Genomic DNA, 26,007 nt, shown 5'->3' with positions numbered 1-26,007 from the left:
CATGCCTCTCGACGCCATCCATTGGTGCTCGCCGGCTGTCAGTCTCTTGTGGGCGGTGTCAGCTGACAAATGATACTTCCAGTAAGTCCTCACATGCTGCACAACAGAGTCAACAGGCTGGACGAGGCGCAGGCGGCACATCGCTCCGACCGGACAACAACAACAAACTCACTGCGGCCACTTGCTCAACTTTATTTCCCTGTAGAAGGCCTTTTCACAAGCTGCTTTCTCACAGCTGTCAACACAGATCCTCACCGGCTTGGGATGTGACTTCCAGCGCAGACTTTGCGCCCAGGCGGAGCACAGTTTTCCCGGACAGATTCATTCTCACGTTTCGGCGAAGTTACTTTTTTTTTCTTTTTTTCTTTTTTCTTTTTGGGAGGGAGGCGACAGGTTCGTCACATTTACATGACATTGTAACTTTTTGTGTCTATTTTTTTTTTTTCTTTACACCTCTCGACCATGGCGGAAGCGGCTCAGCAGCCACACCTGGTGGAAATCGACCCGGATTTCGAGCCCCTGTCGCGGCCCCGCTCGTGCACTTGGCCCCTGCCCCGGCCGGAGTTCATCAACCCGGGCGACTCCAACACGTCCTCGCCGGTGCCGTCCGTGAAGCAGGAGCCCGGCACCGGTACCAACGAGTTCATCAACAACCTGAGTCTGTTGGAGGAGACCGAGGACTTCACGGAGCAGAAGCCCGTCATCCTCTGCACTGATTTCCAGTGTCAGGAGAACTGCGTCCACCAGCAACCTCCACAGCAGCAGCAGCAGCAGCAGCAGCCACATCAGCATCAGCAGCAGCAGCACCAGAACCCACAACTCCCCCATCAGCAGCAGCAGCAGCAGCAGCAGCAGGTGCCTCTGCTCTCCACCCCGGTGGGCTCGTCCTCCACGGCGGCCGCGGCAGCTGCTGCAGCCGCTGCCCAGAGGAAGAGCAGCTCCTCCAGGCGGAATGCATGGGGGAATATGTCATATGCAGACCTCATTACCAAAGCTATCGAAAGTTCTCCCGAGAACCGACTAACTCTATCTCAGATTTATGACTGGATGGTGAAGAGTGTGCCTTATTTCAAGGACAAAGGAGACAGCAACAGCTCTGCAGGGTGGAAGGTACGTTTTGGTACTTTTTTTTTGTGGTGATTGTTCAGATCATGAATGACTGCCGCTCATGTCTGGTAAAGCAGCAGCCTGTGCCAAGTCCCTATACAAAGTGATCCAGTGGGGATGAGTCTGTGGAGCTGAACAGAGGCTTCACAGCGGCATCATTGTGCTTTATGTAATGTTTTTATCTCTTGTGGTATCACTGGAATACCCCTCCTGGGATTTCTGGCTTGCCTGTGGTGTTTAATAGTCACTTTATTGTGATTATATAATGCATTTTGGTCAGGGTTGTTTATTTTTTTTTTTATCTCCATCATCTATCATCATGGGTCTGCAGGGACTTCTGCTGATATTTGCAAGTTTTTCCCCCCCTTCTACACAAAGCTTTCCACACCAACAAAAGAGCATACAAGAAGAGTTATGGTGACTTTCCACGCTCACGTCTCCCTCCATTGTTATCTGTGCATTTCATAGCACTTTGGTAAACTGGCCGATTGCTCCCAGCACCTTACTCAGTCATCTGTCCTCTTCCTGCACTGTGTGATTCAGTCTCCTGACTCAACAGGGGTTTTTCTTCTTTTTGCCTTATTGCATCCTTCTATGTGCTATTCATGAAATGCCTTGACCTCTGACTCAGTTTGATAGAGGCCGCTGTCTTCTCGCTGCTGTTAATTTAGGGGGGAAAAAAACAAAGATGGTAGATTTTTAAGGCTAAATCGGCTTTTCTTTCTTCGAGTGCGGGCCTTGAATGAAGCTGTATTTGTACATCTGTGTCGTAAGGAGATACCAGAGGCGTTCGTGTGTCCTAGAGACTGTCCAAAACATTACACAAGAAGGGGACTTCAAATTTCTGATGTGGTGTGACAGCAGGCCCTCCCACTGCACACTATTGAAGGGCGTAAACCTCCATTTGGAGACACATAGTTTCAGTGGTGTCTGACAATAAATTAATGACAGTCTACTCTCCCAGCAGGAAATCATATTGAGCCTGCAGCCACACAGTGAGAGATTTATTATGGCTTCCCTCTGTTATAGGCTGTCTGGGTTGCCGATGAAATTTAAAGCAGTTGTGAAGGGAGGCTTCTTTTTTTTTTTGTCTTCCTCTGTCAGAGCAGGCTCCCATGTTTGAGTCATGTGCTGAGAGATGACACATTCACGTCAGTCACAAATGCCAGAGAGAATTTCTTTTTTTAGGTCTCAGTGAATCTGACACATAGTCAGATTTATTTGAAAAAAACAAAAAAATCCTGATAATTCTGTTGGATTTTGCCGGATACTGTTTTTGGCTGAGCACCTTGTCGCTCCATATTCATTCGTTTGACTTTGGTGTTTACAAAAAATCCACCAAACTCATGTTGAGCTGTCAAACGGATGGAAAAACCCCCTTCAGTGTAGTGGACTACACAGTAAACAGAGCTGGACAGCTGTGTTACCAGGGTCCAAGTAGGTTTCCCCCCTCATTTATTTATGATACACATCTGTGCTGCTCTGTAGCTTTGTTTTGATTTGTAAGCAAGATGCTTTTAGTATTAAATTAAACTTTCTGATCACTTTATTGTCATAGAGGTGCACAAATCTAACGTTAAGGTGCCACATGTGAGTGTGGGGATCATTCTTAAACACTCATTTTCTCTCCAAAGCAAGATCCTTTTAAAATGAACACACTCATCCAAAACACTTCTGATTAACTGACAGAACCAAATTCTGAAGGATGCGCTCCTGTGGGAAATAAATCCAAGTTCAGAATCTATAAGTGTTGTGTGGTGAAGCAACATCTCAAAACACCTACAGAGTGTTAGTCACACTGAATCTGAGGTTGTGAAGATATATATCTTTCTTTTTTTTCTTTTTTTTTTACTATAAAATGATGCAATAAGCATTTTTGATGAGACTTCTCACTTTCCCACATGAGTGTCAGGAGTACTATTAGCACCCCACCTGCAGTCGACACTACCCCAGTGATCCTCAGTGGTTACAGTGTAATTTGGAAGTTATTATATAGCAGAGAGCGGCTGAGACGAGCAACTGTGAGTTCATTGTCTCCGGCGCCGTCACCTACAATAGTAGATCATTTACATTTTGCAGAACATGCAAGCAGAGTCACAGTGACAAAAAAACCCAACATGTCACCGCGTCTTTATCAACACAACTAAATAAACAGTGAAATTTCTCACCGTTGTTGCATCCATTTAACAGTTTTTTTTTTTCCTCGTGATTGGCGGCTTGGAGAGGGGAGCGCAGCCGCCGCCTGGGCTCTCTGCTTATCCTGCCATGTTGGGGGTGTAAACTGAGTAATACTGTGGGAAAGCAAAGTGCCATTCACTGCTGCGAGGGGAGTTATTCATAGAGCTCCCCTCGCTTCCACACAGGGGGCCTTCGCACATTGTCTCCTCAGAGCGAGCTCACTTATAAGGGCGGGCTTGAGCTAAAGAGAATATGCCTGCGTGGTAAAGATGTTGATGTAAAATGTAAATGATGTGGTGAGCCATGCGTGTAGTCGTTTCGCTGTTGCTTTTTGAAGTCAGCGGATATTTCTAGACATTCAAAACCATTTAGCTAGAGTGTTGTCATTTAGAATGTGAGAAAGTATTTTTGCAGGGATAGATCTGTAATTCTTAAAAATGGCTTTTTGGATCTTCATCTTATATTCTGTCTCGACGGGGGTGAAATGACTGATTGAGAATCTTTATATTGCGTGGCAGACCTCCTTTCAAAGACACCAAAATGAGTTTAGACAAGCACAAATAATCTTTTTTACCCCGTGAGCCTTCAACAGAGCATGAAACAACACCAAGATCTGTGGTTTGTGGAGATATTGGATTGATTCATCCATGATTATTCAAGTCATAGGCTCGACTTTTTGTTGGCTTTTTGTGTGTGTGTGCTGTTAAACATACAGTAAATCTCAATGACAGAAGTCACAACACAATCGCTTTGTTTCTAGGAAGCAGTGACTGATCAACACCATCAAATATTAGTTGTAATTTACTTTTGGTTCAGCCTTTGTGAACTTATTAAGCATCATTTCTTCGTGTGACTGATGTCCCCGAACAGACGTGGTTCCCCCTAAAGTGTTCTGGCTGGAGCACATGAAGTTTTCATTAATGTATGATTAAGGCTGTCTGCTCTGTAATTGTTGGAGGCCGAGCTCGTTTCGCAGAGCTGCTGATCCTCCACATTCGGTCGTGTCTGAACTGAGTCATGACAGCCTCCATACTTCTCGGGCCGTCTGTGGCGGTGTGAATTTTGAGGACAGTTGTGCCAGGTGGGACCAGCTTGGAGAAGCTCTCTGAGTGGACTGGACACTGGCCCTGGCACAGGCTGCCATCCAACAGGAAGGAGAACAGATGGCACAAATCATGTATCACCAAACCTCTCCGCAGAGCTGCTTATTTATTTCTAATATGTCCCTTTCTCCAGCAGACTGTCCACTTTTTTTGAAAATGTTACGAATGCATGCGGTATTAAACACTGACGCACACATACAAATTGCACCCTGGTACAGTATAATATATACTGTGCACACACACTTACGCCCCCCAAAAAAATCTGTTCCTTCTGGTATTCCTCTACTATACGTACGTCACTGCAGGATAAATATTTGCCGCGTGGCTCAGGTACGCTTTGATGTCAGTATCAAGATCGGTTGGGTTGTAGGTTCTCTCTGTACACGACGCTCTCTTGACCTGAAATTCCTCAGCCCACGCTGGTAAACACTCCCACGGATCTCAAAACAAACTGTGTCGGCGCAGACAAACACGTAGGTCCGAGCAGGTTGTACAGCAAGCGACACAAGGGTCATTACCATGTACATGCACCTATTGACTCCAGTCCCTCTTAGTCTTACAGTAAACACCGTGAGTATCGCCCCAAAGGAGAGGGTCTCATAAGTCATGTCGCCAAACTGTAGAATGAAAATTCCATCAAGTTATAACAAAAGCTTTTCTAGAGCGAGGTTTCATGTTGCTTATTGGTTGCAGCATTGTGGAGGCAAACTCAGCTTTCAGGTTTATCATTTATTTAGATGTTAATCATCTATTCAGAATCATTTGCTGCCTGATGTGTTTGCAATAAGCTAGCATTGGCTCATTTTTCAGTCTGGTTGGTTTATGGTGGAGCTCGTGTTCCCGCTGCTTCGTCGCACTGGTTGCTTTGCATTACAGCGCCACGAACTGCAGCATGGTTTAAAATACTCTATGTGACGTGATATTATTGCAATGATCTGAATACAGAAAACTTTGCTCAGAAGTCAGAACTGATTGAGTTTGTGTTGGATCACTTGTTCAACGAAGTGGCCAAAAAATGTGAGCCTGTCAGACTGATAGAAATACTGTCAGTCCAATATTACTACGAAGCTTTCCAGCTCATTTATTTGCAACATGGCCTTCAATGGTTCGATTTAACCAGAGATATCCAAGGAATGTTGACACTGGTATCAGTGGTGTGGCAGAATCTCTACCAGCTAACAGAATATTCTGCTGGCTTCCCAAACCTACTTAGACGTCACGTTATTTTCAACTGCTTTAAGTTTAATTGATCAGTAATTATGTTTCAGATTTATCAGCTTTTAATTTACACAGTTCGGCTTTTGTTGAGTGAGGTTGCACATGTGTGTCTGATTGCCATGTGTTACCTGAAATGTGTTATATTCAGTTGTGTTTCTATACATCTACAACATATGTCATCTTATTGCACTTCCCATCGTAACGTGAGGACCTCGCGAATTTTAAAAAGAGAACCTGAAAAATCCAAAGTTCCCTTTGGATTCTCTTTTAGCAAACAGTGGTGAAGGAACCAAAAAACTTCCCCAGCAATATTGGTTTAAGAAATCTGAGAATGAATAATCCTGATTGAGCACAAAGCTGGTTATACTTTATCACAGACTGTTTGTTTCTGCGGCTCTGAATGTGTCTTATAGGACAGAGAGCTGGATAGAACAGCAGTCCTCCTGTTTCTACTGGTTCAAAACACACACACACACACACACCTCTCACCCCCCTGAGGCAGTCGAGGAGTCCGGCCTTGGCATTGCCCCAAGACATGAGGGGCAGCTGTGTTTCTCAGGCAAGGAGCTGAAGGAGCTCTCCTCACCCTCCTCCCCATTTCCTGCCTGCGTCGCCTGCCTCTCCATTCCCTGGTTTTTCTGCCGCAGCACAAAGTGGGCCACACTTGGCGTTTTTGAAGGGTTACTGGACCCTCCTTCCCCCTCCACCCCCATGGTCAAACCCTAAGGAGCTAACTGCTGACTGTCTTCAGAGAGAAATTAAGCTATAAAGAGAGAGGGAGGGAGGGAGAGGGAGAGAGAGAGAGAGCACAGCAGAGACCCAGAATGCGCTAAGTTCAGTCTGGGTGACACTTGTTAGGAGTTGCATAACAAGACATTTACTGGAATCAGGGAGCCGCAGGCCAAAGTCTGGTGCCACTGGTTAGTCAGCGGAACTGTGAGGCACTGTGTTAGAGATATGTGGGACGCTAGTCTCCTGTGTGTGTGTGTGTGTGTGCGCACATAACCTGGGCCTCATAATTAAAGCCCTGCTGCTGGCAGATGCACAGACACGATGGCAGACAGACAGACAGGCCGACACAGAGAACATTCCAGCACAGGGCTTTTATATCTGTTTTATTGTGGTGTGATATTCTGCCTTTTTTCCCTTTTGCCCCAGATGATTTTAATCCAGTATCTTCTTACAACTGCCCCCCTCCCCCCGCCTCTTCTCTTTTCACTTTTGGTATCACTTAGTGCTTTGAAGTGCTGAATCACCATCGCTGGCACTACAGGGGTGTTAAAAAGCAGCTGCGAGTATTGATGATTACCACCTGTTGGTCTTTAATCTGCTCTGTCTGGGACTGCAGTAATGATTATTCCCATTATCAGCTGACATATTGATTCTTTATCCCATTAAATAACAAACTGTTGAGTGTATGTTTTGCCAAAAAGAGATCGGAAAAGTCCATCAAACAGTGCTGTGGCATCTTTAAATTCAAAACCTAAGCTACCAAATGCTTGAATTTGATCAAAAACTAGTTTCTCTGATTATTCCAGCACAAGTCGATCCACTTATTTACGCGTTTGTGGCCACGCGTGGTATAAAAATATGATGTAACTGTGCTCATCTGCTCTGATCTGATTGAGCAACAGTGTGAAACTAGTAGCCCCGCACATGATTTCACAACGTCATGTTTTCGTCCTGTCCGGCTCCACATTTGTTTACCTTTCAGCGCCGGCATCAGCGTCGCTCTCTGTTGTGTTTCATTCCGTCTTACCGGGAACCGTTTTGGGATATTAATCAGATCTCAGCAGACTGAAATAGTAAACAGGCAGGAAAGCAGGTCAGTGTGGTGCAGCCGGGCTGTCAAATGCTGTTGGACTGTTTATGTCTGCGTGTGGCACACGTGTCTTTTATTTACAGATCCAGCAATTCTGTAGCTATGAAGTCACTTTAACCTCAAATGAAGATCACCAATTGATCCCATGTGTTGCTCTCACTCAAAAAAAAAAGTTCAGATTCTGTTCACCGCTCTCGCTTGCCAGACTGTATTGCAGACGTAATGGTTTTTGTTCCACTCAGAAGTCCCCAAAGCACCAAGAACCTGCGTATAACATAAAAACAAGTATTTCTTTAAAAGGATGATAATTAAGATTTCTGCGCCTCCACAGAAAGCAGCCGCCTTGAAGGTTGATGTGCTTTTTGATGTTCCAGATTGTCTGGCAACAACATGTGGTTTTTATTATGAGCTACTAATGAGAAATTTACTAAGAAACTGAGTTAGACTAATATATTTTTTTAACATATCTGATTATTTATAGTAATTTTTATAGCAGTGAGAGAAAATTTGGTCCCATTATGCACCTATTGAATGTAATTTGGATGTTTCTCTAGATTATTCTACACTGATTTACCTTTTTTTTTTTAACTTTAAAAATAAGATTTCCAGTAAGTGCAGGTGTGTTACCTGCTGGAACCAAATTCAAAAGAGAATCAGAGGTCAAACTCCAGCTTTACTTCTCTAAAAGTAAGTTAAACAGCATGTTAGTAACTTCACAAGCAGCAAACCTCTATCTCTGTGGAACCGACACTGGAAAATCCCATAATGTGCTCCTTTCATTTTGAGAATTCAAACAAATCATGTCAAATGTGTACACGGGTGTTTCCACCCACCTCAGACGCTGGCATCGCACAACCCTGCAGCGCTCCTGCCAGAGTTTTTGTTTTGTCAGTTCTTTTTCTGGCCGCAGACCAGAGGACGGATCATTCAGTGCGTGTAGCGTCCAGTAACTGCACACAGAGTGTAAGCGATATACAAAAAAAAAGATACCGGCGGAGAGTAGAACCTCATTCAACAAGACTGAGGAGTGGCGCCCACGCAGGCTGCTCTACGCTCGAGTTGAAAACATGGAGTTGACATCCAGTGCTGTTGTCAGGTAAACAGTCATTTGGGATGAGTCACATTGTTTTGTTTTTCTGCGTGCAGGGTTTGGTAGTAGTGGGACGGGGAGCACGTGATCGTTTGTTTTGGTCGTGGTACTGCCCGTCTGTTTCACGGAATATGCTGCCGAGCTGCATTTTATCACGACTTCTCACCGCTCTGAAAAATTAGAAAAATTCTCCGGTGAGGTTACAGGAAGACCTCAGCATTGTTTTAGGGTGCGAGAAGAGGAACTGTCGAGTGTGATTTTTTGAATAATTTCGCCATTCAAATGAGAAGTGAAAGCCCTCAGCGAAAAAAAAAGTGCGGTGTCCCATCGATTTCTCATCGCTTATGTGTGTGTGTGTGTGAGCGAACTGGCTGCAGACACACAAGGAGCGAGCAGAGCAACACTTTTTTATGGGACCGCTCGCTGCTGAGGGCCCCAAACCACAGGCATTACCCAGACCCACATTGTTGTGCAATTCCTGCCCTGAAGCGATTATGCACGGTGCCTGTCAGACTGGCCCGGCATTATCACACCATCACACACTCATTCAGGCCCTCTATCACATACATGAACGCTCATTGGAGCTCTACGGCTGGCTGGCATGGGTGGAAATTTAAATCCACGCTTTAATCAGAAGTGCCGTTATGACTGCGCGTCAGACGGCAGGTTCCCGCTGCTCGCGTTGTCACAGAGGGGGGGGGTGCTGATAGTTTGTTTTGAGGCCAAAGTGCGTAACAGCGTAACCAAACCGCCCTCAGGAGTGTTCACTTTATGTTTGCATTGGTGTTGCAACATTGTCATACTATTGTCTGTGCTTGACTGACGTAGCGGAGGGAGGAGGAGAGGTTACCAGCAGTTTGGTTTCACTTGACATCAGCCAGAACTTTCTACACAGACTCAAACTGATCATTTTTATTCAGCCGTCTGTCCAAAAATAGATTTCTGTAGGCAATTTCCAAAGCAAGCCCTGAGAGTTTCCAGTACGTAGCGCATCGTATGTCTGCGCCACGGCTCGATATAAACAAGCTGTGAATGTACTGTACGGTCTGCGGGTAGCATCTCTACTTTCCAGTGTGGCTCCTCTTTCAGGGTTTTTGTGTTAAATTCTAGGAAACGCAGCAGTGCCAAGCAGGCTGATTGGATGCGTAACCACACGCAGACTCATTTTTCTCTCAATGATTCATTCATGTCCTGGTTGAAGTAATTGATGAGAAAGATTACACTGTTTTGTTAACAATCCAGAGGCATTGCTCAAAGACGTTATCATTCGGAATTTTATTCTGTTTAATCTCGATGTGGAATGTTTCCTTATCAGAAAGTGAGAAGTGTTAGAAAACGTTGCATGCTATAAGCACTAATAATAGAACTTTAATACTCTCAGAAAAATCAAAATGTTTGCATTAATTTGATTCTGCACAAACTACAAGAGTTTGAAAGTGTTTTATCAATTCTGGCTTGTTCTACGTCAGTGCATGCAGTTTGCTGCAGTGATTGCGTAAATGATCTTTTTTTCTATTGTCTCTGTCTTCTTCCACCTGCTCATCCATTCCCCCCCCCTGTTTGAGAAATGCAAATTTCTGCCTCTGACTGACAGGAAGTGGGTGCTTTGAAAGCAGCACAAGGTATGTGGGGTAGTTATGTCATCAGGAGAGGAAGCAACACTGAGCATGACGCCAGATTCAGTGGCTTCTTCCTCTTCCAGCGTTTCCTTCGTTCTTCCTCTTAGCTCCGCTCAGAGCTGGGAAGCGAACCGGCGTCGCTGCTTGTCCGATCTCTGCACAAATAGTTAAAATTCTCTGAATGCTCGCATTGATAAATTTATGATGTACACTTGATAAACTGGGCTAGATGAGACAGAGCGTTAAACAGAGTCAAAGTAAATGCTGAAGTGAGACCCCCTGTCCTGACTGGTACTGGTGCCAGCTCGATAATGGTCCCTTTGACGGGGATGCCAAGTCCAGCTGTCGGCTGGGTTAATATCACACTTAGAGTCTTCTGTCCTTGCAAAAACGCGAGCCATCACCGTGACGAATGAAGTTTTTATGTTGACAACAATCCTACTTTCTCTTTATACCCAGAAACACTCAGAAAACTGTTTCTGCAATGTTTTTGTGAGACTTTTATTGAGCAGAGCAACACACTTGAATATACTTTATTAAGTGTGTTTGCTGATGGCGACTGGTGCCGTAGCTACAAGGCCGAATAACAAGGACGCTGGCGATAATACAATAACAATAGCAAAAAGCAACTGAACATAAGCGATAAGCAGAGAAATACATTAACGCTAAACAACATTCCTTATATACCACATATATCTTTTTTTGAGATAACCAAGTCACGAATCCAGTCGTCACTTTCTGCGTGATGCACCTCCACTTCCATTCACACGCATCTATATATTTATTTTTTAGGTGTGTTACTGTTACTTCCTTTGCAAAGTAGGCCCATTAAAAAAGAGAAAAAAAACTTTGTGATAAAAGAAATAATGGTTCCACTGCCTCATAAGGTTTTTCTTTGTGTGTCTGTGGGTTTTTTTTTTTTTCACTAGAAACGGTTATGACTCATGCTAATTTTAGAACTGGAGAACAGGTAAGTGCATTACAGCCTCACAGAGGTATCGACATACATGCTGCTCGGCGGGTGTTGTGCACATCAAAGCAGAGGAAGAAACCAGCAGGAACTGGCATCAAAAATGAGAAACGAAATAATTTTCCTCCGCGATAGCGGTTGAACAGTCGATCAAATTTCTTCCACGGGGGAAAAGAAAGCTGAGAATAAAGTGGTTATCTGTGACTTCAAACTCAATGTCATCGACAGCGTGCCCTCTTTTACACTCTTTCAAGCGCCAACCTCCGACTGATGCCCTTTAATTTTGGTGACATTTTTGGCGCTCAACAGGAATCGGTCGTCGCGCTGCAGATTTTGAGAACAGGGAGTATTCAGACGGCGTGGGCGGCCGATCAAGTTTTCTGTTAATGTTCGAGCTTTAGCAGGTCTCAGCTTTTTTTTCCCTTTTCTTCCACGTATTGCTGAGTTTCGTCAAGATCGACTCATGTCGCGAGTAAACTCCTTCGCTTCTTGCTAACATGTGCAATCATCTTCGAGTAGGTAGTTTAGAGGCACAGCTATTTATATCAGCGCTTTACAGGGTAATAAAGCAACACTACAAGGAAGCGTGCCGGTGAGAAATCCTCTCAGCTCCGTAACCGAACGGAGACTCGTCGTTGGAAACTCAGCAATAAAACAGCTCTGGGATATCCCCGTGTTTGCTCGTTTGAACAGGGGTAACAAGCGTATAAATATAACCCCCCCAAAACACCTCCTCCATCCCTGCAGCGGTAGGTCAGGCCCACGGTTCAGGCTGCCACACACTGCATCTTTATCCAGGCAGCAGCCCAGCCCAGTGGCTATGCCGATCAGAGGCAAAAAATATCCCCCCACTCCACAGACACAGCTCTGTGCATTTACAGACTCGCATTGTGTTGCACATAGCAACACATGCACATATTTTAGCATGGTAAGCTTAGCCAGCACAACCCGGTCCCTGTCTATACACATGAGCTGCGTGCTGCTTAAGTCTGAGTCAGGAAATCAACAGGCACAAGAGAGCGAGCACAACATGTAAACACAGAGCTCCGATCGCCTTTAAACACGCTGCCGGCGGCCATTATTTACAAAGCAGATACCGTAAACAACATATGTATTGTCAAAAAAAATGCAGCGTTAAGCATTGCGTGAATGCAGTCACACGTTTCTGTTGGAATTGTAGTTGAAAGACTAAAACGGACAAAAAAAAGGACATCGAAATGGTACCTCAAGAACTTTTTACAACAGAAATTTGTAAAGTGATGATCTGATACGATCCTGTCATCAACACTGAATGTCTGAATAGAATCTGTATCTGTTATTTCGACTACTTGACCATTGTTTTGGAGTGAAAACGTGCAGATATTCTGATCCGTGTGGGATATTTTTTGCAGCTTAACTGAGCTGAAATTTCTCAACAACTTGACCATGAACATGAAGTATTTCGTTAGAAGCAGCCCTCCTGGATCATCCGTCTGCACGTTATTTGCCGTAGAGTTACTTCAGTTTCTCGTCCTTTTCCTTACTTGCCCTGATGAAATGAAAACAAGGAATTGCAAAACCCTGATTGGCCGCTGAAGGTTCGCTGCCACTGACCACAAAAACTTGGGCTCGCTTCCAGTCGACTGTTTGACTTGCTGATTATATAGTTTAAAGTTTGAATGTATGGTCACTCGCTTGCTTATTCAGGCGATTTTTTTCCCTTCTGACTAATTTGTCCAAATGTCAGGCCTGGATGAAGGAGAGGAAGTGGCAGATGATGTATTGTTCTCTCATTGAGTTTGTGTGGGTCCATAATGAGGGCAAATCTTAAGTGGGGGGAACTTGCTTCTGAGATGTACAGTAAGAGCTTTATCCACCATTGTAACCCTGCTGTAAAAAAGCCTACCTGGACAAGGCCCCCACTCCTTCCTTTTTCCTCTTGTTTTGCCCCGTCAGACTAGAGAGTTTTGATTAGGAAGTTGTGGCTCTTGAACCCGCATGTTTTCTCCGGCGAGTCCCTCTCTTTGCACCTACCAGGGTTTTGGTTTTGCATAGAAACCAGAGGCATCAGTGGGATCAGTATCAGGACCGGCCAGCTCTTCCTGTGCGGATACAATGCAGCAGGAAGTTCACTAATAGCCACTCTGCCACTCGTCTCGCTCGCCGCTCGTCTCGCGCTATCATACGGTGACGAAAGATGCCGGAGTGTCAGTGGCTTCGCTGAGTCTCACCATACGCACAAAACCACTCGCAGACTATTTATCATTTGTCTCCAGCGTCTGTGAGACCGATCAATCTTCAGCTTAACCAATCAGCATCCATTCGGCCTTCCAAGTTCAGCTGTATGTGTGTGAGTGTGCGTTTAGAGGGAATGGGGGGGGGAGGTTGGCTGCACTAAGATTGCTTGCAGAGGATTGTGAAAAGGCGATCCTGCCAAGAGGCCGTCAGTAAATACATTTGCAGACAGATTTGCTCCTGCATGACTTGCGTTTTCTGCCTTTCCATCTGCGCTTTATGATGGTCATATAACTCAGCATCTGACAATGACCATTTGGAGGAGGCACTTTCCTGGAAGTCATAGACTGCCACTTGGGCTCATACAAGTCTAAAGTGAATTTGAGAAGCTGCACACTGAGTGCTCTGTGTCCGGGCCTCGCTCTGCCCTTCTCTTTGCCAAATTGATTTATTGGAAGTTGACGTCAACGGGCCGAGAAAGGGACCCTTTTTTTTCCCCCTGCAACACAAGTGTGCGGATCATCTGTGGCGAGTAGTCTACATGCATGATGTCCCAGAGGAGCGAGTGAAAAGGACAAGGGAGGAATAGAAGGCTAAGAAGGGGGGCGGGACGGAGACGGAGGGCAGGAACGACCTATTTCTGGCCAGAACCATATCCTAGGGTCAGTTTCCATTTTTAATGCGAGACTTTTTTTAAAAACAGAAATTGTGGCAAAACACATTTCTTTTTATATCCCTGCTAACAGTGATATGTTTATGCCTTTCTGACCAGTCAAACCTGAGGCGCTGTGCTGTGTCGCTCGCTGCTATGCAACACTAATGATAACAATCATTTGCTTTGCTCCGGACTATTTTTTTTTTAAACCGAGGGTGTGAATAATAATAAAAAAAAAAGGCCAGGGGCTTTACATTTCCTGTCCTCTGCTTTTGATTTCCACTGCCTTTTATGATCATTGCTGTATTGACTTTAGTAAATAGGTCAGTGATTATCGCTGGTCAGTTCAATATTGGTGCTGATGATAACCTATCAAACTGCAAACACATGAAGTCATCGCAGTCTGTTCAGATTGCTTTGTGAATGTGTGTTGCTTTATTTTTATTTTTTTTGCATGCGTGAGAGATTCATTGTATGCAGCCAAGCAATATGGACAAAATATCTTCTTTTTTTTGTATTCATTGATTATTACAATTAACGAGCAGCAAAACCGTTCCAACGCGTCACACAATATGTTTGGATCACTGACTGTAAACAGCAAACCATTGAAACTGAAGTTCAAGGGTCGACTTCAGACCCGAACCTTAAACAATCAAACAAAGCTTTATTATGGTTCTAACCTATTTGCTTTTTATTAATAACTTGACCGTGTCGGCGGTGATAAAAGTCGAACAACAGCGCTTTTAAATCGACGTCACACACACATCGACACTTTCATGTGCCGCATAATTGTATTCTTGGTAAGAGCGTAAAAATGAGAAAAACATGACCTACAAAGTCAACAAATCGGCAAACAGCTCGAGGCCTGATTCCCATCACAGACTGAATGATGACTGCTGGAAGGCTTGTTGGTAATTAGAGGCTGGTGGCTAATGCTAATGCTAGCAGTTTGGATCTTTTTTCTTCTTTTTTTCCCCGTCTCTTTCAGGTCACCTGCGTATCTTGCAGCGGATGTCACTCAGCTTTAGAAATCCCAGCCACACGTGTTTTTTTTTCTTTGTTTTGGGCCGACACGTGTGAGTTACGTAAGCCCTTTTCCTGCAGGCTGATGGGTGATTGTGATGATTGGGACTGATGCTTTTATCAGCGTTACCAAGGGATGTTTTTTTTTTTTCTCCTTTTTTTGTCGATTGTTATTGAGATCATTTTATCGCCCAGCCGTGAGCATGTGTGAAGAGCAATTCGCACAAATAATACAACTGCAACAGTCTTTTTTTGCGATACCCCAACCATTTTCTTTAATTTACTGTCAAGCAGCTGCCACGTACCAGCGTAAACTGTTACACCGCCGAATAAATATTCCGTGACGCATCGATTTAGCTGCAGATGCTTCAGATTTATTTGATCTTGTCTTTATTGACTGTCAGTATCCAATCAATCTGAAACCCACTTTGCCTGGTTAAACAATCAGGCCAAAATTCCCCCCAAATTAAAGCAGAATTTTCCACATAAAGAAAAAATAAACGCAACTTACGGTTGTCAGTGTGATTTAGCTTCTCGAGTTTGAAAACCGCTGCATTGTTGGAAATTCTTTAATATTAGAGCCAATGTTTGAGATGTTTTTTCGCAAAATGGTACTTTGAGGTATTTTAATTTACATTACGATCTATGCTAGAGGCACATAAGCACACGATGATCAAAGAAGAAGCGATGAAGAGTAGACATCTGTCCAGGTATTAGATGTCAGCCTTGGGTACTTGATGTTGACACATTTTTTTCTGCATTCAAAATCAGTTTGAAGTTGGTTCACCCTCTGGATCACAGAATACTGTCCGACACAGACGGGAGAAATCCCTATTTTATGATGGCTTTCCAGCTCACGGTGACTCTCGGTCACTCGCCGCCCTGCCCTCTCACCTGGAACTGTGTGCTCAGGCCCACGCAGTTGTTAAGTGGGCAGACATTGCTGAGCTGGTGTTTGACTAATAACAAGTTTGCACGTTTTCTGTCTTAACCACACCGCTCTAACTCAGCCAGACTCAGCACAAACCTCCAGACATGACCGAGCTGCAGCTTTAGGCCTCCGTACTTAGGCGGTTAGAAGTGGTGCACAGGCTCTATAGGATGTCCCCATCACTGCTGCAGACATGACACAGAAAATAGCAGGTTACGGTGCGAGAACACACCTACTGTTTGGGCAGGAACCTGGGCAACAAAAGGTGAAAATGCCTGTTCAGGACAGCACCGTTTCTCTATTGAGTTCAGTGGAAATTGTGCAGGGAAACCACATTTTCACTTTCATCTGTTCCATATCTCTGGTAAATGTGTGTGAAGCATTAGCGGCTGCCTGGTGCGATCATACCTGCTGCACGCTCACACTCAGTTTTCTGCATTTTGTACGTATAGCTCTGTAGGCTGTGCAGCTGAGGTTTCACTTGTGGCTTCACTCGATTCAAAGCAGCACTGCGTGTAGGTGGTGTTGCACTCTTTCGGGGACTTTTTTTTTTTTTTTTTTTATTAGACGAGTTGACATTTGAGCAGCTTTGAGAGCGTCGGTTTGCCAGCATCTGTCTGGCACGCCATCTCCAGTTTTCTGCAAGAGCACAGCCACGGTCGGCATGAAAAAGCAGGAGAGAGGAAAAGGGAAGGAAACGGGTTGAGTGAGGAGGGGAGGAATGGTAGGGAAGAAATGCAGAGAGAGGAGGAGAGGGAAGGTAAAAGAGAAAATGAGGCGAGGAAAAATGGATTGATGACCGAAAAAAAAGAGGAGGAGAGGATAAAAAGAGAGGAGATGAAAGGAGTTGGGAATATAGGAGAGGAGATGACATTAAAAAGGGGTGAGGAGATGAGAAGTCAAGCGAAGGAGCAAAGCTAGAAGAGGGTGATGTACCGAACAGTGTGGCCTTTCAGTAGTGCTGCCAGAGAAGGAGTTTAAATCAGCACAGTGTGTTCTCTGCTGATCCGAGCCCACTCTGTCACACACAACCCCTCTTTCTCTATTGCTTAAACGGCCTACACTCAAAACACAGTCTGCTGCTGGACCATACTACGGCCACGTGTGGGAGCCATGACGTATCCAGTCACGTAATTCAACAGGTCGCACCTCACTTTCGTTTAATGAACATAGTGTGACATCAGGCGTTAATGCCAGCTGCTAAACATAAACTGTTTTGGCAGTTTCGGGGAGGAGGCGGGGGGTTGAATTTGCGGTGTCCACTTGGCGCACGACCCTGCGGCTTCGCATTCCATGCCTTTTTCTCTGCTTACCGACCGCCATGTTTCCTGTGAGACAGGAAGTCAGCTCTGTTTCCTGCCACAGTCCTCTTTCATGTGGTCACTTCCTTGTGTTTTGCCAGCGCCGCTCTGTTCTGTTGACTCAGAGGACGGAGGTGGTGCTCCTTACGGCGGGCTCGGGAACAACACGGAGAAGTTTTTTTTTTTAATCGTCGGCGGCTGCTTGAACTAGCCTTCGGTGATGCAGCAATATCAGGTTACAGGTAGAATTTATTATGATGTGCAAAGATTTTCATTCCTGGTTAGTATGTGCTGACATTTCCAGTGTTATTCTGAAAGCTTCTGAGATGAGACGGTGTTATAATCATATTTTTTTACCCAACACACAATAGGACCGTCTTCCAGCGACCGAGCAATCACTTCTGTGAATTTGTGGGTTTTGTAACCTTGCTGAGGAATGTTGATTGTGATGGCTGCCTGGCTGGGAATCCTGCCTTAACTGTTTCCTAAGAGATACTAACAAGTTGGCTGTGATTACAATTGAACTTTGCACACAGTGATTAGCTGGAATGTTTAGATTCCTGTGTACTGCAGCCAGAGATAAATCAGTGTCACATACGGTCTCGGGATCCAAAAGAAACAGAGTTTTAATTTGTAAAGAAAATGTAATTTATTAAAAAGGGAAAAAAAGTTGAGCAACGTCTCTGAGTTATTAGACGTTTTCATTCATACGTGTGGATGGCCGTGTGCGCTTGTGCGTGCGTTTCGTCTCCAATAGCGTGTGTTTGCAGACCGCTGTATCACTGCCTGCAGAGGAGGGAGCTACAAAAATCAAAACCATACTGTGCTGCTGTTTGTCGTACTGCCATTCCACTAAAAACATGAGCTGGCACTCTCTCACACACACACAGTGGGAGACGAGGCTTTTCCATTGGCCCCAGCAGACACCCTGAGCCGCACTCCCCACACGGCACACCGAGTTCTGCCGAGTTCTGGCAGTTCCCATCAGAGCAGTTTTTATGACCCTTCACTTGTTACTCCCTCTCTCTTGCACCAATACTTCTTTTTTTTTTTTTTTTTAAATGTTCCCGGTCATCACACCCTTGCGCTTTAGCATGACATCAGCCAAAATAGAAACCAGAGTGGCCAAAGTAGAGACTTTAGCTACGAGTTTCTCCTTTCCTGTCATCAGGATGATATAGGGCTGTAACAGGACATCCCGGCGTCTGTGCACACATTGCAGTCATTCCTTATTGCAGCACAGCTGAAATCAGCAGCACTCTGAGCAGTCATGGGAAAGAGAAGCTCATGACCAGACTTTGCTCCTCGCCTTTTGTCATAGCTACCGATGTGCACGAGGGGGAGAAGGAGGGGGGAGAAAAGCATTTGCTAGGCTAATCAGGGAAGGGCTGTCACGTACCTCAGACCATGCAAACTAGTCCGAGACCATTGGCTGAGGCGGTCAGGTCATTTGATTCAGAGGAAATGACATTCATTTGTGTTGGTACAGGCCCTCGTGAGGTAAGGAAAGGGAAAGGAGCAAAGGAAAAGTGAGGAATAGAACAGGAGAGCTTGAAAAGAAATGAGAAAATGAAATAATTAGACACATATAGGTAGATGTGATGAGTCGTACTCTGTCTGTCTGAGTTAAAATAGCCCCGATATAGTGTCACAGAGGATTCTCTCCGCTTCAGCTGCAGACTTAACATTTTTAAGAGAAAGTGTGGGAGTTATAAAGCTTGAAATGTGTTGGGATTTAACAGCTCTGCGGTGGGAGGTCCAATAAAAGACGCTATCGAGTGGCATTATAGGTAATAATAAGGTGCCGTGTTTTAAGAGCTTGACCCATCCTAGTATTGTCAAGATATCTGGGCCACCTTCTGTGATTTTTACTTTTTATTTTTTTAAAAAATGCCTCTTGCAAGTCTTCCAGCTGTAGAGGAGTGCACCACTAAATGACTGGAGTGCGTCTTTAATCTTTTAAGTGAATTATTGAGGGGGAAATGTCAAACTTTTGCTCCTTTTCTCTGTTTGTAAATCACTGCAGATTTAATATCTGTGAGTTTTAGACGACAAATTGAAGGCTTCTCGAGCTATGAAACATAATGATGAGATGTTTGCACAATACACAAGTCATTTATTACTTAGACTGGAAATTAATCAACCATAAAAAATAAGTGTGGCATAGGTTAGATTGGGCCCTCGGCATTAAGAGTCCAGACTGAGAGGAGTTGGTAGAGATGAGGAGAAGCAGAGGTGAAGGCAGAGCAGAGGGCAGACTGTGAACCAGATGTGAAGCGGTGACTCACAGCAGGAACAGGCTTGATGACGTTAGCCACTATGCACGCTAAGCTCTGTGTGTGTGTGTGTGTGTGTGTGTGTCTGGCTGTGTGTGTGTGTTTGTGCAGGGAGTTCCAGCCTTTTCTTCCAAAACAACCAGCTTTACGCATGCACAGTAATGTCTGGACAAGGCTCATTACTTCATGTTAAATCCTGGACACAAAATGACACAGAGCCAGAGTGTGAATTATTCTCGGAGGGCAAACGGTCACTTCGACAACAGTTTGAGCCGATGAGATTGAAAATCGGGGCCGAAAAACAAACGGAATCCGAAATGATGAGTAACCCGAGTGTCCCATTACCGAGAGAGAGAGAGAGAGAGAAAACGGCGTCTCACTTTCTGTGGTTTGCTCAGCAGACATTTGCCCAATATTCTCGCTCTTTTGTTTGCCCTGTTTTTATAACGCTTCACTAGCTTCCTGCACAAAAAAATTAGTTTTTCCACTGGTGGCGTCACCAAGCAACGTTGGAGCACAGCATTAATGTGTCTGTAAGGAGGAAAGATTAGTCTGTTTCCTCCCTTTGATTTTTGGTGCTGGTTTAGACAAGACACACAGTCAGGTGGAATGTGCCTGTTGGTTTAATAGTGTTTTACAATAGGCCCCTCTGTTTTGGGAAGGAAGGCCCACATGTACGGCGTATTTGGAGAGAAGTACGCCTGCAGTTTAATCCGTGCTCTGTTCAGGATGTATCACTCATAGAGCAAACTTACTGGCATCTATTGTGTGCGTGTTTGTGCATATGTGCTTTTTGAATAGCAAATGGCATTAGATTGTTGAGTGACCATAAAATCTCCCCTTTCTCCTCGTAAGTCAGCTGTCAAGCCCAGCGTGTTTTTGAAAGAGAACCACCTGTACGGATGGATTTGCACTTGTGCGATAAAGCAGAAGCGAGGTGTTGTGGGAAAAGGGCAAATCTCTCTGTTTGTCCGTCGCCTCACACAGCTTGTCTCTCTCTCTCGCCTCCTCTGCAGAACTCCATCAGACACAACCTGTCCCTGCACAGCCGCTTTGTTCGCGTCCAGAACGAGGGGACGGGGAAGAGCTCGTGGTGGATGCTGAACCCGGAGGGCGGGAAGAGCGGCAAGTCCCCGCGACGCCGGGCAGCCTCCATGGACAACAACAGCAAGTTCACCAAGAGCAGGGGGAGAGCAGCAAAGAAAAAGGTAAGTCGGTCAAGGATCCAACTGTAGTTTTATGCTCAGAGGCAATCTAATGTTGTTTTTCTTGTTTGATTTAAAAAAAAGAAGAAGAAGAAGAAGAAGAGCTAGTTGATATACTGTATGTATCAAACTAAATTAGAATATCATGAAGATAAGATCAAGATTTTGGAGATTGAATATCTTAAATTCACTTCCTGTCAGTAGACATCAGCTGAACAGCCATTCTCATCAACACATTATGGGTACGGTGTTTGGCAAGAATATTTTCTGGTACTTTAATCTCTGAGCCCAGTTTTATTTCCACTGGTTTCTGCCAGCAGTATGTTAAATTGATTGACTCTGGCACGCATAGTATTGTCGGTGCACTGAGAGTCTCCTTGTCTCCCCACAGCTGTCCCTGCAGGGCGGCCCTGATGGAGGTGCAGACAGCCCAGGATCCTACTCCAAGTGGCCTGGCAGCCCCAACTCCCACAGCAACGACGACTACGATGCATGGAACAGCTTCAGGCCTCGGACGAGTTCCAATGCCAGCACTCTGAGCGGCCGCCTCTCACCCTTCATGCCTGAGGATGACCTCGGAGAAGCAGACGTGCATATGGGCTACCCGGGAGCCCCCGGTGCCAAGATGACAGCCACGCTGCCCAGCCTCACAGAGATGACAGGCTCGTTGGGACACAGCTCTGAGAATGTCATGGAGAACCTTTTGGACAACCTGAACTTGCTCTCGCCCAACAACTCTCAGGTTGGAGGAGGGGCGACTACCCCCGGCTCTTCTCAGTCCTCCCCGTCTCCCATGATGCAGCCCAGCCCCGGGTACCCTGCCTACAGCTCCCCCAGCATGGCCTCGCAGTCTCAGCAGGACTACCACAAGTGTGTGTACGGCCAAGCGGGGATGAACACCCTGTCACCAATGCCGCTGCAGACCCTGTCGGAGAGCAAGCCCAGCTTCGGGCCTAACATAGGCCAGTACAGCTGCACTGCAGGGCTCCTAAAGGAGCTGCTGACATCAGATACAGACCAGCACGGAGAGCTCATGCCATCAGTGGACACTGTGGTGTCTCAGTCCAGCGGAGGCTGCATGCTGCCGCCGTACAGCAGCAGCCAGCACGCAGCCAAACTGATGGGAGGAGGAAACGGTCACCCGCACAGTCTCTCTCACACTCACCCCCACAACGTGCACAGCCAAGCTCCGGCCTCGTCACCAGCTATGAACGGCCGCTTGCTCATGTCCCTGAGCTACAGCGGGGGCAGCACACGGGTGCCAACAGCCAAAAGCCCCATGCAGATGCCTTATGGCCTCTCCGGCCACCTAAGCGGGGGAGGAATGCCTGGCGGCTTCTGTCCTCTGAACACCAACGGATACGGCCGACCGGGCCTGTCGCCACCTTCGTACCCCGAGAAACTGCCCAGCGACCTGGATGACATGTCCATCGAGAAGTTTGAGTTTGACATGGAGACGGTGCTCCATGACACTCTGATGGACGGAGACTCACTGGACTTCAACTTTGAGCCAGTGGTGACCCAGCAAGGTTTCCCACATGGGGTGAAGACCACCACACATAGCTGGGTGTCAGGCTAGAAACTGTAACGCATACAAAAAAAGAAGAAGAAGGTTCTTGTTGTTGCTGTTTGGTAAACTCATCTGAGACTAAACATGTATCTTCAGATACTTTTTACTCTTGTCCCAACATCACCTGCAGTTTCTGTTCCAACAACATTCCTCTTTCAAAAATTTGTTCAGATCACGTCAGCAGGCTGAGATTGGTTGCGACCTGCTGAGGACAAATCACCATTAGGGCCCCTGAAAATGAAATCAGGTTTATTTTTGAAACGTTCAACAGTCTGTACGAACTAAGTGCCAAACATTTTGCCTTAACGTAAGAGCCAAACTGAAACACACCTCTCTGGTTTACTCACAAAGGTTACAGAGTTGAGTAGTAATTTAGTCGAGTCTGTAATTTTTGCAAGTGACACTGCCAACTACATCTCATCAGCAGCTGCAGCACAACCTGTACAAGTGCACAAAGTCACACCAAGCTGTTTACTGTGTGTCACCAATCAAGCTTTTTGTACGTGCAAATGATGATAATTGATTACCGCTGCGGACGGACGATGAAGGCGATCTGGCTCATGGAGTTTGTGGACTGTCATGATAATAACATTTTTTTTTTTTTTTAAAAAGCGAGGGATTTCTCAACGGATCCTTGGGTGATGTTACATAATAGCTTACTTATTGCCTGAATGTACATAGTGTAATCATACAGTTTGTAAAATCAGGTCTCGTCGTGTATTTTTAAAGATTGTAAATAGTGTTTACAGAATGGAAGCAAAAATCAAGGAAAGAGAAAAAAAAACTGGATCCGATTCTTTTAAACACAGTGGACAGGTCTGTGCTTGAGATCAATCAGGCTGTAAAAATGATGATTTACTTTCTGATTTCTTTGTACATACATTAAGAATGTATATTAAAATGATGTAGTAGATGTTTACTAGATTTTAGTATATATTTGAGACATAAGTTATTTGTGGTTTAATATAGATTTATGCTGTTGCATAACCTGCACTCAGACATCAGAATTGTTCTGGGTTATTTGTCACTCTGAACCTTAATACCACAGGGGCCTATTTATTGTGCCTAACAAAGTAGATTTTGACTGCAGGCTTGAAGGGTTTAATATTTGTAAATGTCTACGGTCCAGAAGATACTCAAATCCAGCAGTCTTGAAGAAAAAGAACAGTGAACTCTTTTTATTTTCAATTTCCTGCTTTCACTTTGTCTGCAGAAGAAATAAGTGACTGTAAATTGTTATTGTTAAGGTTTCCTGAACGCTTTTTCGGCGCTGTGATTGTGATGAGGTCAAGGCGGTTTGGGATAAAAAGATATTCTCAGTGCTACTGTCGTTGTCACGCCAAGGCTGAGCGAGGCCTGCGGAGATTGTCATCCAGGACACTGCGAGTAAACCGGCCTGTGCCCTGTTCAGAGCTCTTTGTATTTTCCTATTTGTCTCAAAAGCTTAGTGATTCAGATGAGTACAGTATGATTCCTTTTTTTTTTTTTTTTGTCCAAAAGAGCCTTCTAATTGCTGTCATTAGGAACAGCCTTACTGCTTTCACTCTGCCCCTCCTACCTCTACCTATCATTATGTCTTTTTAAAGCATTGGATATAATGGTAACGCATGACTTGATAACCCCAAATCATCTTTTTTTTAGTCTATTTTAGTCATTATTTAAAGTTTCCCCCTGAAAAAGCGCCACTAAGTGTTAAGTATCCGAGCTTGTATATTTGCGTTTTCAAACTTGCTTTTTCCCCACTTATCGCTGTACTAACGACAAAAGTTTCCAGCCTGTCAGTCGGACTTGTGCAGAAATCGTGTTCGACTGCGATGAACTTCGTCCGTCAGCACGACTGACTCACAAAGTTCGGTTCGGTGGCTGAAAAACCAAGTGGCTTATCGACAAACAGAAACTGAAGACCGCCTATTTGATTTTTAGTCTTTATGATATTGTTCATCTAGAAACCTCACATATCAGTAGGCGATCCTGTGGTGTCTTGAGTATGCAGGTTTTTATTTAAGCTGCTCTACTAATGAGTTCAAGGTTGTTTTTGGTTTATTTTGAATAAAATAAAATCTTGCATACTCCAGACTAGCAATGATCTGACTCCACTGACATCGATTTTTGAGAACGAACAAGCAAGTTTTAAGAGAGTAAAATTGAAATTCTTTACATTTCAAAAAAGGCAGAGGAGCCGATAAAGAAGCTGCTGTTTGGCTTTGTTGCCAGGTGTTGCCTTTTCTTACCCAAACATGCCATAGTGTACTATAGCCAAATTTGCCTTTTGAAGTCAAAGTGATATATTTAGCATTTTTATCATGTGATGTGTTCAGAACTATATATATTTGTGCCGGTCACTCAAGTCAGGATAAACTGTAATGAATCCATGTAGGTTCACTCTAAAAGTTAAAGAGCTGTACTAAGTAAATTATATCTCAAACATTTTTAAATGATTGAATCTATGCATTGTATTCCTTAATTTTATGTTGCTATTGTTATATTTTCTTTTTTTTTTCTTTTTGAACTTTTAACAGAGATATTTTATTGTAACATAGCGCTGTGAGATGTTATGGTGTCGTTGTTGTCAAAAAAAACTCTATGTTCCAGATAGTTATATGGGAAAAAAAATGAAGTTTATTTAGAAAATAGATGATGCAGTGATTGATACGCTAAGCTTTTTGTAAACTGACAATGTTGTTTTTATTGTATTCAGCTACGGTTTTTAGAAAATAGCATCAAAAAGCAAATTACAGAAAAAAAAAAAAAAGTAAAGATATATTGCATTTTTAAAACTGAAACACACAATATTTATTCATCAGAGAAGTCCTGCTCAAAATGCAGATTCTGGACCAATTTAGATATTGCACTTTTACTTACATTTTTTTAACAAAAGGGCTCCTCGTAACAAGAGGAAGAGTTCCCATTACATATTTTAAAATAAAAAAAAAAAATCTGTTACATTTACCTTACACAGGTATACAGGAATAAATTGGAATTGTGCTGTGTGATTTGCAATCAATACAAATATGTAACTTGTTCAATATTAATGTATTAAGACCTAAATAAATGTACTTCTGTGTAAAAAGATGTGTGAGATTTGTTATTTATATCCATGTTGCATGCAAAACTTGACTTTTAAGGTCTTCGGAGACAAAATCTGTCAGTGTTCCTCGAAGAAGACCATAAGAGGAGGTTGAAAAGCTCCAGAAATAAGAAGCACCGACTTAAAACTGACTGAAAGTGAGCACAGGAGAGGAACTTTACTGGAACAATAGAAATGTGCTATAAAGGAAAACTCATGACAATAAAAGCCTTTAGGTTAATTTGGCTATTTACAATTAACTAATAAAGTCATTGCTTGTTGGTTATTCTGCTCAACCGATGATGATTCTGCCTCCACAGCAGTCAGATCTGAATATTTTACCTATTATTGTATGACTAAAACTCCAATGTGGTTCAAATTTTTTCCTCTGGCACCCGAATACACATCTTTGGCCTGGCAGGAGATGATTTGCAGGTGGTCTGGCCAGAGGTCACATTTTCATCCCAGCTAATAAGCCAACTGACATTTCCAGGTGAAATACTTGACAAATGAGCAGAGGGTCATTAGCAAAGTGTGGCAGAATTTAACATCATGTAACATTGGCTAAGTTTGCAATAGGAAAAGTTAACAAGTCAGGCGCTAGATGGCAAAAGCCATTATAAATGATCAGCTATCAACCCGTATCCTGTAAAATTAG

General features: G+C 44.2%; 1 protein-coding gene across 1 annotated transcript; it reads left to right on the top strand.

The window, feature by feature from the left end:
• Nucleotides 1-77: 77 nt before the first annotated feature.
• On the top strand, nt 78-25,352 carry foxo1a (forkhead box O1 a). The gene is made up of 3 exons (XM_008290368.1): nt 78-1,110; nt 20,524-20,715; nt 21,104-25,352. The coding sequence occupies exons 1-3, from the start codon at nt 463-465 to the stop codon at nt 22,289-22,291; spliced, it is 2,028 nt and encodes a 675-aa protein (XP_008288590.1). The 5' UTR covers nt 78-462; the 3' UTR covers nt 22,292-25,352.
• Nucleotides 25,353-26,007: the final 655 nt, after the last annotated feature.

Source organism: Stegastes partitus, unplaced genomic scaffold (genome assembly GCF_000690725.1).
Source record: "Stegastes partitus isolate 25-593 unplaced genomic scaffold, Stegastes_partitus-1.0.2 Scaffold668, whole genome shotgun sequence".
NCBI lineage: Eukaryota > Metazoa > Chordata > Actinopteri > Pomacentridae > Stegastes > Stegastes partitus.
The sequence above is the reverse complement of the archived record's forward strand: the minus strand, read 5'-3'. Positions and strand labels throughout refer to the sequence as shown.

Bases quoted from the DNA above. Each gene is read 5' to 3' on its own strand.
- foxo1a (XM_008290368.1), top strand. From the start codon at position 463: ATGGCGGAAGCGGCTCAGCAGCCACACCTGGTGGAAATCGACCCGGAT. The intron at 1,111-20,523 runs GTACGTTTTGGT...CCTCCTCTGCAG, and splicing joins ACAGCTCTGCAGGGTGGAAG to AACTCCATCAGACACAACCT. The intron at 20,716-21,103 runs GTAAGTCGGTCA...GTCTCCCCACAG, and splicing joins GGAGAGCAGCAAAGAAAAAG to CTGTCCCTGCAGGGCGGCCC.